The 17,131-nt window shown below is 35.8% G+C and overlaps 1 protein-coding gene and 1 pseudogene across 1 annotated transcript; both read right to left on the bottom strand.

Annotated features, from left to right (window-relative positions):
* Window positions 1-8,048: 8,048 nt before the first annotated feature.
* On the bottom strand, window positions 8,049-9,397 carry LOC133306734 (cysteine-rich repeat secretory protein 38-like; annotated as a pseudogene).
* Window positions 9,398-16,336: 6,939 nt separating this feature from the next.
* Window positions 16,337-17,131, bottom strand: LOC133306733 (cysteine-rich repeat secretory protein 38-like). Its single transcript, XM_061507099.1, has 2 exons — window positions 16,626-17,131; window positions 16,337-16,463 (listed from the first exon to the last, which is right to left on the bottom strand). The coding sequence occupies exons 1-2, from the start codon at window positions 17,129-17,131 to the stop codon at window positions 16,337-16,339; spliced, it is 633 nt and encodes a 210-aa protein (XP_061363083.1).

The following is a 17,131-nucleotide window of genomic DNA, read 5'->3' as shown; positions in this document are numbered from 1 at the left end:
CAGACTCTTGATGGCATGTTTGCTACATCCAGCAGCTCTGCTAGGTAGATTGCGCTGAATGCTGTCACTAAGACAGTAATGTCTGGAGGAAGTGTGCAGGATCATTGGCTGAACAGTCTCTAGTCAAGCAGGGCAGTGCAAAGAAACCTAAGGGGAAACCCAAGGGCAAGAACAAGAACAAGAAAAAGAAAGAAATCTGGGTTGCCAAACCAGTTGCAATGAAGCAACCGAAAAATTGCCCATTGGAAGAAAAATTGCGCATGAATCAGCCAGGTATGGGTAATTTACATGTGATTGAGGCTGGTTTAGTGGAGAATTACAATGATAAATGGATCATTGATTCAGGAGCCACTAACCATGTTTGTTACTCTTTGCAGTGGTTCAAACATAGCTTGCCTTTAAGCGAAGGACAAAGAGTTTTGAAGCTTGGAAATGGGGAGCTTGTGTCTGCACTGGCAGTGGGACAAGTTATTTTATCTTTTAATAATTGCAGAACTTTGGTTTTAGAAGACTGTTTATTTATTCTGGATTTTAAGAGGAATTTAATTTCTGTTAGTTGTTTGATTAAACATGGTTTATCAGTTCAGTTTAATTCCTCAGTTTCAATAAGGAGTTCGTCTTCTTTTATTTGTTCTGGCGTAATGTTTAATGGTCTTTATTTCCTTAGTCTTGTACCCTGTGAAGTTTATCATGTTGAATTAAGACATGTTGAGGATATCAACTCATCAAAGAAAAGAAAAGTTTCCAATGAAACTTATCTTTGGCATTTGAGGTTGGGTCACATTAACTCAAACAGGATACACGGTTTGGTTGAAAGTGGGATCTTAAAATCCCTGAACTTTGAACTAATACCAGTATGTGAATCTTGTTTATAGGGTAAGATGACTAAGAGATCTTTCAAGGCCAAGGGAAATCGTGCCACACATCAGCTGGAATTGGTGCATACTGATGTATGTGGACCAATAAATGTCCAGGCCAGAGGCGGGTATCAGTATTTCATCACATTCACTGATGATTACTCTAGATTTGGACATGTGTACCTGATGCGTCATAAGTCTGAAGCTTTTGGAAAATTCCAAGAGTTCAAGGCTGAGGCAGAAAAACATCTTGGTGTTCAAATTAAGACTCTTCGGTCTGATCGAGGGGGTGAATACCTATCTGGAGAGTTCAGGTCTTACCTGACCCAAGAGGGGATAGTTTCACAATTATCTTCTCCAGGGACACCCCAGCAGAATGGAGTCGCTGAAAGGAGAAATAGAACCCTTTTAGAGATGGCAAGATCGATGCTCAGTTATTCACCTTTTCCTGATTCATTCTGGGGATATGCCTTAGAAACTGCTATGTACCTTTTGAACTTGGCTCCATCAAAATATGTTCTAAAGACTCCAATAGAATTATGGAAAGGGTGTAAGCCCAGCTTGAACCATATTCGGATTTGGGGTGCTCCGACACATGTCTTACAACAGAAGCCAAATAAGATAGACTCTCGTACAAAAGTGTGCATGTTTATAGGCTATCCTAAAGGAACCAGAGGCTGGTTATTTTATAGTCCGAAAGAAAAGAAGGTTTTAGTGAGTACACATGCGACTTTCTTAGAGGAGGACTATATGGAAAATCACAAGCCGAGGAGTACGGTTATACTTGATGAGCTAGACTCGGATCAAGTTTCGCCTCAACCTCAAGGGGTTCCAGCTTTTCTTCCTGTATTTGTTCAAAGAGGGGAAAATATGCCTGTAGTTGAACATACGCAGGAAGCAGAGACAGAACCAGAAGTTCAGCATGGTAATCAACAAGTGGAGTTACCACTTGTAGAAGAACAAAATCATGAAATGGTTTATCCAGAAATAAATGAGGGTCCTCCTCAAATTGTTAACCCACCAGACTTGAATCATCCTGTAGATGCTCAGCAACAAGTGCAGCACAGTCGTAGTGGGAGATTGATTCGTAAACCAGCAAGATATCTCTTGTTAGGTGAATCGAGTCAGGATGTCATCATTGAGAATGATGATGATCCCACTAGTTATGACAAGGCACTAGAAGATGTTGATGCTCAGGAATGGCTTGAGGCTATGAGTCGTGAAATGGATTCTATGTATTCTAACTCAGTTTGGTCTCTTGTAGATGCACCAAAAGGGGTAAAACCCATTGGGTGTAAGTGGATTTACAAGAGAAAGAGAGGATCAGACGGAAAGGTTGAAACCTTCAAAGCTAGATTGGTGGCGAAAGGGTACACCCAAATAGAAGGTGTGGATTATGAAGAAACCTTTTCGCTGGTTGCCATGCTCAAGTCTATCCGGATTCTCTTATCTGTTGCAGCAAATCTTGATTATGAGATTTGGCAAATGGATGTCAAAACTGCTTTTCTAAATGGAAATTTAGAAGAGTAAATCTATATGCAGCAACCAAAAGGGTTTATAGCCAAAGGGCAAGAAGAAATGGTATGCAAGTTGCAAAGGTGCATTTATGGACTTAAGCAAGCATCCAGATCATGGAACATCAGGTTTGATCAAGCCATTAAGTCTTATGGTTTTGAGAAAAGTCCTGATGAACCATGTGTGTATAAAAGGATTCAAGGTAATGCAGTATCTTTTCTGGTACTTTATGTGGATGATATACTCCTTATCGGAAATGATACAGAGGTATTGTTAGGCATAAAGACCTGGCTGAGCAAGCATTTTGATATGAAAGATCTGGGGGAAGCCAATTATATTCTTGGTATTAAACTATTGCGAGACCGGAAGAATAGGGTTTTGGCATTATCCCAGGTTAATTACATCGACAAAATACTTGCCAGGTTCAGCATGGAGAATTCCAAGAAGGGAATTTTACCTTTCAGGCATGGTATTCATCTCTCTAAGGAGCAATCTCCTAAAACTCCTAAGCAGAGAGAACGCATGGGTAGAATACCTTATGCTTCGGCAGTAGGTAGTCTCATGTATGCTATGCTTTGCACCAGACCAGATATCTGCTATGCAGTGGGAGTAGTAAGCCGGTACCAATCCAATCCTGGAGAGGAACACTGGGTAGCGGTTAAACATATACTCAAGTACCTACGGAGAACGAGAGATTATATGTTGGTCTATTCTAGTGGGAGTCTTGAAACCGTTGGTTATACGGACTCAGATTTCCAAGGAGATATTGACTCAAGAAAGTCCACCTCGGGATATGTGTTCACTCTTAATGGCGGTGCCATTTGTTGGAGGAGTGTCAAACAATCATGTGTGGTTGACTCTACCACAGAGGCTGAGTATGTAGCTGCTTCTGAGGCTGCAAAGGAAGCCGCATGGTTAAAGAAGTTCCTAACGGACCTTCAGGTGATACCAGGTGTTAGTCGTCCCATCACACTTTACTGTGACAACAGTAGGGCAGTAGCACAGTGCAAGGAACCAAGGTGTCACAAAAGGCAAAAGCACATAGAGAGGAAGTACCACTTGATCCGAGATATCATTCAGAGAGGAGACACAGTGGTTGCCAAGATAGCATCGGATGATAACCTTGCTGACCCTTTTACTAAGAGTTTGCCTGAACGTGTGTTCGAGAGGCATGTTACATCTATGGGTCTTGGGAGGATTCCATATTTGCTATAGCTTTAGGAGTTAATTTTTCACTTCGTTATTTTGTGCTTTTTTGAGCAAGACATTATGGCTTTGTTATTTTTCTGAATGTTATAAATGAGGTATTTTTCATTTGTATGGCACACTATTTACAAACTCTAAGGTCCGGATCAATTGTGGAGTATATGACATAAGGATACGTTCATGGAGGACATGGTCATAAGTTCTCACAATTGATGAATAAGTTCACAGCTATTAAATTAAGTTGGGCACTTTATTTAGGCTGCAATGTTTTATGAGATGATTTTGTCCGAATCATTATAAAATATTGGTGTGAGTTAATACTTACATTGAAGGGATCAAGGAGAGATTTGATTAAGGTCGTTCTTTCTGTCATAAGGAATCAAATTTCCAGATAACTATAGTTATGTAATTGCCCTTAATCCTGTGTTTATTTTAAATAAATAATTAAATAGTCTTCATTCTTTGATTTACCAACAGGTGAGGTCCGATCTTTTGACGGCCAATAACTCGGTGTTTTGGGAGTGAGATTGTTTGATTATCAGTATTTATGAGATAAACAACAAGGAATTTATAGGAAATGTCCCCTTGATATATTTCGGTACTTGGATATTAAAGACACTGCCAGTGCATGTAACCCATTAGAGAAATTATCAAAGTCAAGGGAATAAATAATTGATTGGGTTACAGAAAACTAATCAATGAATTATAGACATTCTATAAAGGGGCAATGCATATTAATGTTATAAATGTCATTATTCTTGGAGTTCACGTTCGGGTTTTTAGTGGAGTAGCACTGAATTAGATAATCTTGTAAAGATTATCAGGAGCCTTGATCAATGACAAATGGTAGGTCCCCAGGCTAGCTCGAGACAAGGGATGAGGTATATTATCAGATGATGATAGCTTATGGGCTACATGGTCTTGGGTTTACGAACTCAAGTTTGTATATTAAAGAGCAAGTGGGAGATTGTTGGATATATGCTCTTTTGGTCACTAAAATCCTATTGGGCTTCAGTGACACTTGAGCCCATGAGGCTTAGGGTTGAGTTATGTCTAAGACCTAAGGTATATATTCATGGTTTTCTCCTCTTGTGCCTCCAAGGTGAACAGATCATCAGAAACAAACCCAAGAGGCAGACGTTCATCATCTGAACGGTTGCCCACACAACCATCTCATCCTCCTCGAGAGATAGTCTGGAAGATCGATCATAGAGGGAACAACTATTGTTCGTGGTCACACAACTACGCCCTTGCAGGTAATCAAAACGATGAAGGTTAATCTTTTCCCTCGTCGTGTCGGTTCGATGCGCTTCCGCGTTTCTGATGATATACCTACAATATAACCCTGCTATATATTATAATTACAAAAATACTTTGATTTTCGTCCCAAAACGACATCGTTTTAGACTCACCGGAAATAACTTATCTCCGTTTACCGGAAAAATCCTTTACCCATAAGAAGAATATATAGGTGTAAAAAAAATATTATTGATTAAACAAAGACAATACAGTAATGCATGACAGTAGAATATGTATGCTACAAACACAAGGAGATTAAGATACAGAACATATGGACTTCACACTCATCACTCTTTCATACAGTCTTAAATTCTTGTTCATGTCATCTTTAACCCGTAAGTTCTACTCTTTAACAAATGGATAAATCTAGAGTTGTTCAAAATATTCAAATTATCCAAAACAAACTGAATTCAAACTGGTCCATACTTAAAAATCTATTTTTTTTTTTTAAACAAAAATCGCTTCTTACGGATATATGTGGTTATCCATGCCAATTTTTTTCAAAGCAATATTTTATAAGAGAAAAATATGTGTACTTTTAAAAGATACAAAACTTATGTTCTTTTAAAGAGGAGATAGATATAAAAAAGTGAAATCCATATCTTTATTCTTTTGTCTTATTGTTTTCAATAGAACTCACATTACTTTATGTCTAGGCCTTTTGACCCTACTAGAGTCTTTTTTTTAAACTATCACCGGAATAATTTCAAGGTGATAAGATATACCACAACAATGCATTACGACGCGGCATATTGAAGATCACGTTGAGAAATGATAGTGTATGTGACACGTTCTTTGCAAGTATGAGGCCCAATCTTTGAAATGGGAGATGGCACCTGGCCAGACGCGTCCATACGCGGTACACCGGCAGCCGCGTCTCAGTCAGACCGGTGGTCCACCACCGAACGCGGTGGTCTGACAGCCACGTCCCAGAAATGATCCCTCCCCAGCCGCGTCCCAGATTGCAGGACCACTACAAAGACCCCCTCCTCTTCCCCGGCACCTTGTCTTCGAAATGGACGCTGTCGGCATTTGTGGAGCGCGTCTCGGTGGTGCGAACTTTTGTACACTTTTGTTTGGGATTTCCTAGTTTTGCAAGTAAGTGATATTTAATAGTTTGCATATGTATTATTAGGTTTTCTGCCCAGGTTTCGTTTTTGTTTCAAAATATTAGGTGTTAAACAAGATTATGATTGTGATTGTATTTAATTAAATAAGATGTTATTAAATAAGATTATGCCCAGGTTTTGTTTTCGTTTTCTGCCCAGCTTATACAAAATACGATTATGATTGTATTTTTTTTTTTTTTTGGTAAGCCAATTATGATTGTATTTAATTAAATAAGATGTTATTATGTTTGAATGTAAATGCATAAGCTGTTGGAAACGTATTGGTATGGCAGTTAAATATGATATAAATGTATTATTAAAAACTTCATTTTCACCCATTGTGGGTTTTGTGATTTATCATTTGATCCCCTGTGATTTTAAACTTATCACTTAGACTCATTGTGCTTAAATATTTATCATTTAACCCCTCGTGGTTTCAAACTTTCACTTAAACACTTTGTGGTAAGAAAATTTTTCACTTAAACCCCTTGTGATTACAAAAATAAAAAATTTAAAAAATAAATATTTAAAGTAAATGTTTTTTTTATATCCTTACCTAATGCATTTAGGGTTTAAAAAATAATTTTTTTAAAAAAATTCACCTATTCTTATCAAGAAAATAAATTCAAATAAAATATTACTTAATTTTATCTATTTTTTTATCCAATATCGTTATAAAATTATCTAAAGAAAGTAAATACCTTATTTTGATCATACATATTTAATTTATCTTAAATAATATTTTTTTAATTTCAAATATATTTAAAAAAAACTAAGATAACTTATAAATTAATTTTAGAATAAATAACTTAAATATTTTTTAAACCATAAATGCATTCATTACATGAGGATATAAAATAAAAAGAGAGAAAATGTATTTTAAATATTTATTTTTTAAACCACAAGGTGTCTAAGTGAAATTTTTTGTAACCACAAGGGGTCTAAGTGAAAATTTGAAATTATAGAGGGTTAAATAACAAAATATTAGCACAATGGGTCTAATTAATAAATTTAAAATCACGGGAGGTGAAATGATAAATCACAAAATCTGAGTGGGTGAAAATGAAGTTTTCTCAATTTTTTATAACCAAGGGGTCTAAGTGAAAATTTGAAACCATCAGAGGTTGAATGACAAAATATCTCACCATAGTGGATCTAACTGATAAGTTTCAAACCATAGGAGATCAAATGATAAATTACAAAACTAGGGTGGGTGAAAATAAAGTTTTCCCTTAAATATATTAGGGTAGTGGTCTTATTTATGTTGGTTTTTGAGTTTCGATTTTTGTTAGCGTTAAATGTTAGGTTAGTGCATTTAGATTTTATAATTTGATATTATTTATACTATTACTATTTAATATTTAATTTCATAGAAAGCTTATTATTAGTATTATTTAATCTATTAAAATTGTTAAATATGCTATATTAATATTATTAAACCTAATTACTGTTGTATATTTAATTGGTATTAATATTATTAAACTTTATTACTGTTGTATATTTAATTGGTATTAATATTATTAAACTGTATGTCTGTTTTATATAATTCGTACAAGGAAGGCATTAAATGCAAAAAAATTAGTATGTCATAACAAAAGAATAATAAATAAAACAAAGAATATAATATATGACTTTGAACAAAACACCTCAAATCAACTGTTTAAATATGAATTGCAAAAGGCAACGTTTAGGTGGAAGGAAGTTTTAGGTGAAACACAGCTTCTGCATAACAAAACGGGAAAAGGCAAAGTAAAATGCAAAACACCAATGCAGAAGGAAGTTTTAGGTGGAAGGGAACGTTTAGCTGGTGAGGGTTTAATATATAGGCTTGGACGCGGTTGGTTGGAGAACATGTTTGAGACGCGGCTACAACAGAACCGCGGATCATGTCAGATGCTGTCCGGTCCTCATGTTTGCAAAGAACGTGTCACATACACTATCATTTTTTCATTCAAAATTACAAAATACCCAACAAATCGAATGAGATTTGTGAACTCTAATTCTTCTTTGACTATTCTCTTTCAAAATACCCACGTTGTTGTTCTTTGATTTCAGAAATCCCTTACACCTTCTTTCTCTTTTTCGTCGTCTTCTTCTCCGTTCTCGAATCTCGACCATCTCCGGTGAACGGCACCCTTCGACACGATGCTTCGACCAGATAGTTGGTAGTGGTTGATTCCTCTGCGTCTTGATTTTTCTGGGTTTCCTCTGCTTCATTATATTCAAGATTGTGGTCCTTTGATTTCTCTCCGTTCTCTCTGCCAAACTCCTCGCAGAGTGGCAGGTTCGTTTTTCCTTGTACCCCTTCTTCCTAAGTTATCCAAAGCTCTTTTAGGTACAGCTTCAACAATGTTTGCACTATTGTCAGCGCTAGTTTCACATGTTGAATCCTTACCACTTGCCACGGATAATTTTAAATGAGTATGCCTATGAATCATTTTCCAATCTATTTGCCGTCCTTCATTTCATTTTTTTTCATTTGTAATGGATATAATTTTTATCTTCATTCATAGATGATGAAAGTCTTGGAGTATCAGTGATAACTTACGTGTAACAGACTATGGTGCTCTTGACTTATACTTGACACCAAAATAAGAAGATGACTTGTGGGGATGTGAGGCTCTAATTAAAAGCACTAAAATATCAAAGTGTAAAAAAAAAAAATGTGAACCGCTCCATAAACACCTAAGTAAATCTCATATCGGATGTTGCAACTTCCGCCGACAACTTCTCTTCCTTGTTTTCAATAGAAAAATACTTGGGAAGTTCTCTAATTGCATAATCAAGACCTTTCTTGCAACCCATTCTTGTACGGTTCCTCGGGCACTGAGCTAACCCATAAACTTTCTTTGATTCTCCAATCAATAGCTTTCCCGATACATACGCTTTAGGGTCCACAGAAACTTTATAAGCAAGTACACTCAACAAAATCTTATCCATGTTGTTGAAAGAGGCAGAGTCAGTACTTACGTTATTCAAGTTCCACATATACATCTTGTTTGTGTTGTCAATATTACCAAAGAAATCTGTATCCAAGTACTTGAACAAGCAGTGATCATACCATATGATGGCACCTTTGTTGTAAGGACAGCGACTGCGAATTTCTTTGGTAGCCTCAGAAACACAGGTTTTGCAATCTGAGCTTGAGACATCACCCCTGCAAAGAGCGAGTCCATATGTTTGTTGGTTTTGGAATTGGCCACCTGAGAAAACACCAAAACCTGTTGGAGGGGTCTTGTAGATAAGTGAGTTGATGAGCGTTTTCAAGTTTGATTCATAGAAACTGTTAGGTGTGAAGTTCTGTGAGCTTGAACATAAATGGAATAGAGGGTCAGCTCCAAAAGATGTTTGGAGGATGAGAGCTGAGGTCAGGGAGAAGAGAATAACGGTAAAGATTTTTAAGGGAGACATTTTGGATGAAGCTAAGGTGATCAAGAAAATCTTTGTTTAAGATGGTTTTGATTTTGGGATTGTGAAGAGAGAGCCTATTTATATGCCTTTGAGGATAAGTTCAAGTAATTGACATTTTCTATTGACCATTTTAAATACCACAATTGTCCCCACCACACCCTGCATGCGTAGCACCATTAGCCCACTCCCATTCATACAGAAGAATGGCATGAAAATGTATTCAAAAAAAGAAAGAATGGCATGAAAAGCGACTGTATAGAGGTGGTAACGGCGAGGCTCAAAAGGTCAAAGTCCCTTAGTTTAACATAAATGTAAATTATTTTATAATTAATATATTTATAATAAATATTGTTTAAGGAAAAATTCTATACTTATTTTTTTTTTTTTTTAATACAAAGGAGGGGCAAAGTCACCAAAGAAAACTACAAATTAACATTCAGAAGAAGATCCAAAGCTGACGGTGCTTCAGGGAGCACAACAAAAGATTCTCTAGAATGAAGGGCTTGTTTATCAAAGTAGTCAGCGCATTTATTAGCATTCCTTTTCACATGGATGACGAGCATTTTAAAATAAAAACTGTTGCACCGAGTATCCATTATAACCATATTTACAATTACGTTTTTATAATATTAAAATTATTTTATTCTCTATCTTCAAGTCAATGGTCGACAATTTTTAAAGAGAATTTTTTTTAATATTATAATTTTGTATTTTTTGAAGTAAATAATTATAATTCGACCGTTACACTGAATTGTATATTAAACAACAAAAAAATATTTCAGTAGTTACTCCAGGTAAGTTATCTGTATTTATTCTCAAAACGACGTCGTTTTGGAATTAAAATATTAAAAAATTATAATTATGAAGACTATAATAACCCTGAAATAAATTAAAATTATAAAAACACCATGATTTCCGTCCCAAATCGACGTCGTATTGGACTTACTACAAATAACTTATATGCAGTAATTGCAGAATAAGCGAACACATTAAACAATCACTCTCAAAAATCTCAACTATTAAGAACTGAGTTTTCCTATTCCAAGCCAACCGAAGACCTTTAAGGGGGCATTTGGTCAATAATTTTTTTTTAACCCGAGAATGATGATTTCCATGAATATGATGTGAAAATGAGTTTATAAGGAATGTTATCAAAAAGTTGTTTAGTAGGTCAAAATATTTCAGAAAATATTGGGATAATTTTGTTGATGCTATATTTGGTTGATTGAAAAATATTACTGAGAATGTAAATCAAATTTACAAAACTACCCTTATCAACTCTCTCATTCTCCGATTTTGGGTATTACCCATTTTTTTTAGCCAACAAAATTTCCATCAGCTATAAACAAATCAAACAAAATCCCAGATTTTAGCCAAGAAAAGTGAGAAAAAGTGGAAATTTTGGGCCATATTTTGGTCATCTATTCATTGGCTACAATAAAGAAATTGAGAGTGAGAAAATGTGCATCTCTTTGTCCTCTTCGTCAATGGAGACGATGACCTCCTCAGAGCTTGAAGATCGCATGACTTGAACTCCGATGTCCTCGTCCTCGCCAGAGAGATCTCTGAATCCTCTTTGTTGTGGTCGACGTGGGTGCTAGATGATAACTCATATTTTGTTACACTTATTTATTACTCTTGTTTGGTATTTTTATTATTTATTTGAATTAAATAAAGGTCTTTTGGGTCAATTCACAATTCTAGATTTTAGTTGGGTTTAATTGATTTTCGTCATAATTTTCCAGATTTACACTACTTCCGTATTTTGACTATATCTCACTCCACAGATGTCCGATTGACTCCATTCTTGTTGCTTTTTGCAGCTAACAGATAGGGCTACAATCGCTATTTTAGCTACTGAAGCCCAATTCAGACGGGAAGATGGTCGAAACTTGATCTCAAGATGACGTGTTTTGCTGGAATTTTATTTTGACGTTTGAACTTGTAATTCACATTAGGACCCAATGTGTTTAGGGCCCAAGGCCATGTTTTATTGTTTTATTTTATTTTATTTAGCATTTATTTTATGTTTGGGCTGAAGCAGTGAAACCCTAGCCATCCTGCGTGACGACTATTTAAGGGAGACTCTAGGAAACCCTTCAGCAGTCAGTTTTGTACAACAGAAAAGTTCTCTCTGAGTTTTTATTCAATTATGTTCTTCATCTTTTTCTTTCTCTTCTTTTTATGTTTACCTTAGCCATGCGAGGCTAAGAACCTTTTAATCAACCTAAGGGTAACGGATTCCATGGATTGGTCTTGAGGGTCTGCGCTTTATTTTAAATCAGTCTTGTTTCCCTTCCCAACTCAGATTGATATCGTGCGATCGTGGATATTCAATCTGAGGTTCGCGATTGCGATTATGGAAAGGGATTAATCATCAGATTTGATGATTAGGTTGATTGACCCTATGACCTTAAATCAAGCGGGCTGATACTCTGCGATTGTATGAGTAGAAGCACCATATTTGATCAAATGCTAAGCGATCGCTTAGAGAGGGTTGTCAATTGAAAATAAGGATTCTGATTTGATTGACAAATCAATTACGATTCTGATATCTTCTTATCCGAGGAAAGACATCCATGGAACCCAAACCTTAGGTTGGTTATTTTTAATTACGAATTTTAAATCCAATTTCATATTCTGCCTTTTAAATTATTCAACCAAAATTCAAAAACCCCCTTTTAATTTCTGTTTTGACAAACGATTTTTACCCAAGCAATTTCCTAGAGAGACGACTTAGGGTTTCCACTCTACTACAAATTTTCTGAACCCTAATAAAAAAATAATTTTTAATTTGCGCGAGTTCGATAGCTCGTGTCACTAGACGTGTATTTTCATCAGAGAACGTGGGTGTAAATCAAGACTCCATTGTTTCATAAAGAAAATGAGGGTTACATTTTTCAACGTTTAGGGTTAATTTAGTCAGAATGTTCACATCTAATTTTTCATTTACCTGAAAAAGGAACAATACCAACAAATGTGTGGTATTTGAGCGCTGGAATCTAGGGCATGATTTACACAGTATGATGAAAGCCTGGAGAAAAAAATTCTCGAGATAATTTTCATTTTTGGGTTACTAAACATGGCATTCCAATTTATCCAAAATCACTTTCCCAGGCTTTTCACAATAATCCTAGTACCAAACACGACCTAAATATCACCCATAGCTCACCAATGTAAAGATGACATATCCCAATGTTATACAAAAAACCAGCAAACCAGTTACCATGTTCATTTTTTATAAGACTCCCACAAGCAGCTAATAAGTTTGGGCTTTTCCTCACAACAGCATCAATATTGATTTTCCACCATCCTTGTGGAGGGGCAATCCATCTATCTTGACCTGTGATTGGTCTAATACACTGAACCTGGTTCTGCGAACTCATGCTAACTTTAATTTCACCTATATATGTAGTGATTACAAAAATTGGATTATCAGGTCTAGTGTATGATGGTTCATGGACTTTATTGTTTCTCCATCTCCAAAGAAACCACGTGGTCGTAATGAAAATATCCCTCCAATCAAGCACCTGTTGATGAGACCATCCTTTACTAAGATCTTTGTGAATCCATTCCTCAAGAGGTAAAGAAAGAAAGTATGTCCGAATACTTCCCGAAAACCATATATTCCAAATGGGAACAACCTTTTTACAATCACGGAACACATGAACAATACTCTCCACTTCGTTACTGCAAGATTGGCACAACGGGAGCCACCCCATTTAGCAGTAAAATCTCTTGTATGCAAACACCAATGAAAAAGCATCCAAACAAAGGTGCGGAGTCTATGGGGGCTTCTCCAATTTCAGATCGCTTCGCAAAAGTAAAACAATTATATATTGTGACAACATTAATTGATGCACCTATAGAAGAATCATAATAATGCAATAAAGTGTCATCTTAATTGTATTCTACATTTTATTTTGGTCGGGTTTATACAACATATTGCATTTCAGTTTTGAAAACAAATAAAATGGACAGAACCAATATTATCAGACCAGATCCGTTTATTGACTCGGTTCAGCCGGTGGATCATTGGTTGAATTGCTTGACTCGGGTGAGTACATGAAAACCTATATTTTATACAAAAAAAAATCTATATATAAAAAAATACTCAAACACATGTAAGAAATTGTTATGCAAGGTGTAACACCCCGGGTATACCTGGATTGTTATCATACTACAGTATTAAGCGCAGCTCAAATAAATGCGGAAGCTAAATTTCAATTATGACATCATCATTATTTAACCAAGTGGATTACTTATTCCTTTTCCAAAATAATGCCTGTATGTAAATTGCAATGAATAACTACTGAATAACTTCATAATATAATATATGTGTATCTAGTCACGGAGCTACAACACATAGATCAAACAATATCCTGATACATTATACAACTTAAGTGTAAGCAAACATAACTGATATCAATGTGGCATGGACAACCCCCATGCTCACCAAATAAGGCAACAAAGCCCAACAAAGTCTCAACTCAAATAGCAATATACTGAAAATAAAGCATGGCAATCTCTAACATATCAGCTCAATAACATGCATATCAATTCAACTCAATTCCGGCCTCCTGCCGCTAGAGGTATCAACCCCCGAGGTATCTGTACCTGAAAATGTGCCCCAACACGGGGTGAGATCTCTAAAAAAAATCTCAGTAAGACAAGGGGTCCTCAAGGATCTCTCCACCTCAAACTCACTTATATGTGCAATATAAGTTCCAAAGCAGTATAATAATATCATTTCCAAAATATGTGCAATGCAACATATATCCATGTCATGTGTGTAAGAATTCTACTGGTCAGAGAATAAAAATGTAGGGATTACATACGTCTACAACCTACAGTACAAGGAACGCTGCTTGTACCTCACCCACAGAGTTGCCATCTTGTATGTCTCTGCATACTCCGGATTACCGTCTAGGTGGTACACCACATACATATTATAAGGCACTTGTACTTAATAAAACAGCTCATAAGCATTTCAGTATTCATCACATAATTTCATAAAAACACATCATACATATAAATCATCCCTCCATGAGGTATGGTGGAACCAACAATGGGCAAAATTGAGGACACGAAAGCTTACCTCGCAAGCTAACAATCTCAAGCCAAAGTCCACACTAGCCCAAGGTCACCAAACAACAAAATTACAATCTGTTTAGACCAGAAATCTTATCAACATATATAATCTAGAAGTTCATTTAATTATGACAACGTTTCCTTTTGTTTCATGCCATTAGGCTTCTCCCAAAGCCATAAGCCTTAATCTAGGTGATGCTGACTTAATTAACTCATTACAGAGGTTCACATTAACCAATCATGTGTCCAGAAATCCAATCTACACTTCTGATTGGACAGAACAGTGCACAACTTCGAAATTTTCAGAATATCCGGATATTTGTCGGGGGAATATCCAGATATCATATCCGGATATCACAAACCCCATATCCGGATATCAATATCCGGATATTTCACGACAGAATGCAGTTTCTGCATTTCGCGAAAATATCCTTACAAGACTCAGTTTTTAACACCTTAGAACGTCCAAGCATGCATTTTTATACACATTTAAGTCAATGTTCGTGTTGGCTATAGCATGTTACTTAATCCTATCATTTTTCATGCCAAGACTTGATCTTTAACAAGTAAACTCATGATCAAAGGTGGGGAACATACCCCAAAGGCTCAAAACAGAAACCAAATGTGCTCTTGGAGTCCTCAAGTCAGTCCCAAGGTTCTGACTTCACAAGGCCACGAAAATGGCACTTAAGTTTGGTCTTTTCTTCACAAAGTTCACTCCTTGGAGCTTCAATGGTGGTTTTAAAAACTCAAACACTCCCCCAAACTCAGAGGCAGTCCCCCATACCCCACACACAGCAACCACAACTCAGAAGGTGACAAATTTCTCCCTCACCAAGCACACATCCAAGTGTTTACCATATTTGGAGGAAGAATCAAAGAGAAAGGACGAGTCTTTGTTGAGTTTTCTCCAAGGAAAGTAAGTGGCAAGTAGAAGAGCATCAAACTCAGAAATGGAGGCACGTAGGAAATAAGGATTCTGACCTAGAAACTTATGCCTCACCTATTTATAAGCATCTTAAGTTTTAAACTCACTATATTAGCACTAATAGCTCCACTAATCATTTTAACTTAAAACTTCAGATTCTGAACCTAGCCATTTTTTTAGGATTTATCATATTTTTATTATAATTTTCGCAGCACTTTGTCGGTACGCGTTTTACGTAGCCGATATCAGTTCTGACGCCAGTTCTCGTTATTTCGACTCCAAACTTGTTATATCAGTCCTAAATATTATTCTAGGAATATTCATACACTTATTATAATTTTTCGGGATACTTCACCGGGACGCACTTATACCGTGAAGCAGAAGCGGTATCTGCACTTTTCATCAGAAAAGCGACTTTCAGTGATATTAAACCCTTGTGATAATTATTCTAACCTTACCATATCTATTTAAGGTTAATTATGAAATTATTTCCTAAACTCATAATTAATTATTTAAATTTCTAATTTAACGGTGAAGATTCTTATACAAGGGATGCATGCAAATATAGTTTTTGTAGGGATAAAAAAAGTCATATATGATAATCACATATAATATCATGTAAAAGAAATAAACAAAGAAAAATGTAAATTCAGGTATCACGTAAGCACACAGAATTCTTCTATCAAATATCCTCAATTACAAGGCATTTATCAACAACAACTCTACCCATAAAAATAGATTTGCAAAAAATCAATATGTCGTTTTCTCTTAATTTACTATTATGCAAATTGCTTGTAGTTGAAATTTGAGATAACTCAAAGGACAAAAAAAGAGGAAAATATTAGTAACCCAAAAGAACAAAAAAGGCAAAAAAAATCAGTAAAAATAAAAGGTATTGTTGTTTATAAAATTTTGCACTTCTATTCAGTAAATTTCTTTTTGAATGGGCCATCATAATCTCCCCTCAATCGCTTTTTATTATCTTTAACTTTTGATATAACGTTATTTGATAATAACTCGTATATCAAATAATAAACTTCAATCCAGCTATAAAGTAATACACAACGATCATATCATTCACAGCATCAAAATCATCAACAATTGAATCAAATTATACACATTTAAATTAAATCAACTCATATTACAAAAAAACAAAAAACAAAAAAATCAACTCAAAGATTTGAACACTTTGATCGTTGATAAATTTACCATACTTGGTGATGTACACCCAACAATTCCTTGGTCATGTAGTTGAACATGTTAGGATCACTCACGTCTTGCACGTTCAACAGAGAGAACTTGTTTGCCTCATCAATCTTGCTAATGAAATCTGTGTCCAAATACTTGAACAAACAGTTGTCGTACCATATGATGGCACCTTTGTTGTATGGACAAAGATTGAGGATTTCTTTGGTTGCTTCAATAACACAAGTTTTGCATTCTGTGGGTGAGACATCGACGCGGCAAAGAGCGAGTCCATACACTGGTTGGCTTTCGTATTGGCCAACTGAGCTAACACCAAAGCCTGTTGAAGGGGTTTTGTAAATAAGTGAGTTTATGAGCGTTTTCAAGTTTGATTCATAGGGAGTGTTGGATGTGAAAATTTCAGAACTTGAACACGAATGGAAAAGAGGGTCAGCTTCAAAAGATGTTTGGAGAAGAAGAACCAAGGTTAGAGAGAAGAGAAAAGAGGAAATGAGCTTTGAGCAAGACAT

The sequence above is a fragment of the Gastrolobium bilobum genome, unplaced genomic scaffold (genome assembly GCF_033153095.1).
Source record: "Gastrolobium bilobum isolate Gb01-03AN ecotype WA unplaced genomic scaffold, APGP_CSIRO_Gbil_v1 utg16899, whole genome shotgun sequence".
NCBI lineage: Eukaryota > Viridiplantae > Streptophyta > Magnoliopsida > Fabales > Fabaceae > Gastrolobium > Gastrolobium bilobum.
This window is presented reverse-complemented; position numbering and strand designations above follow the sequence as displayed.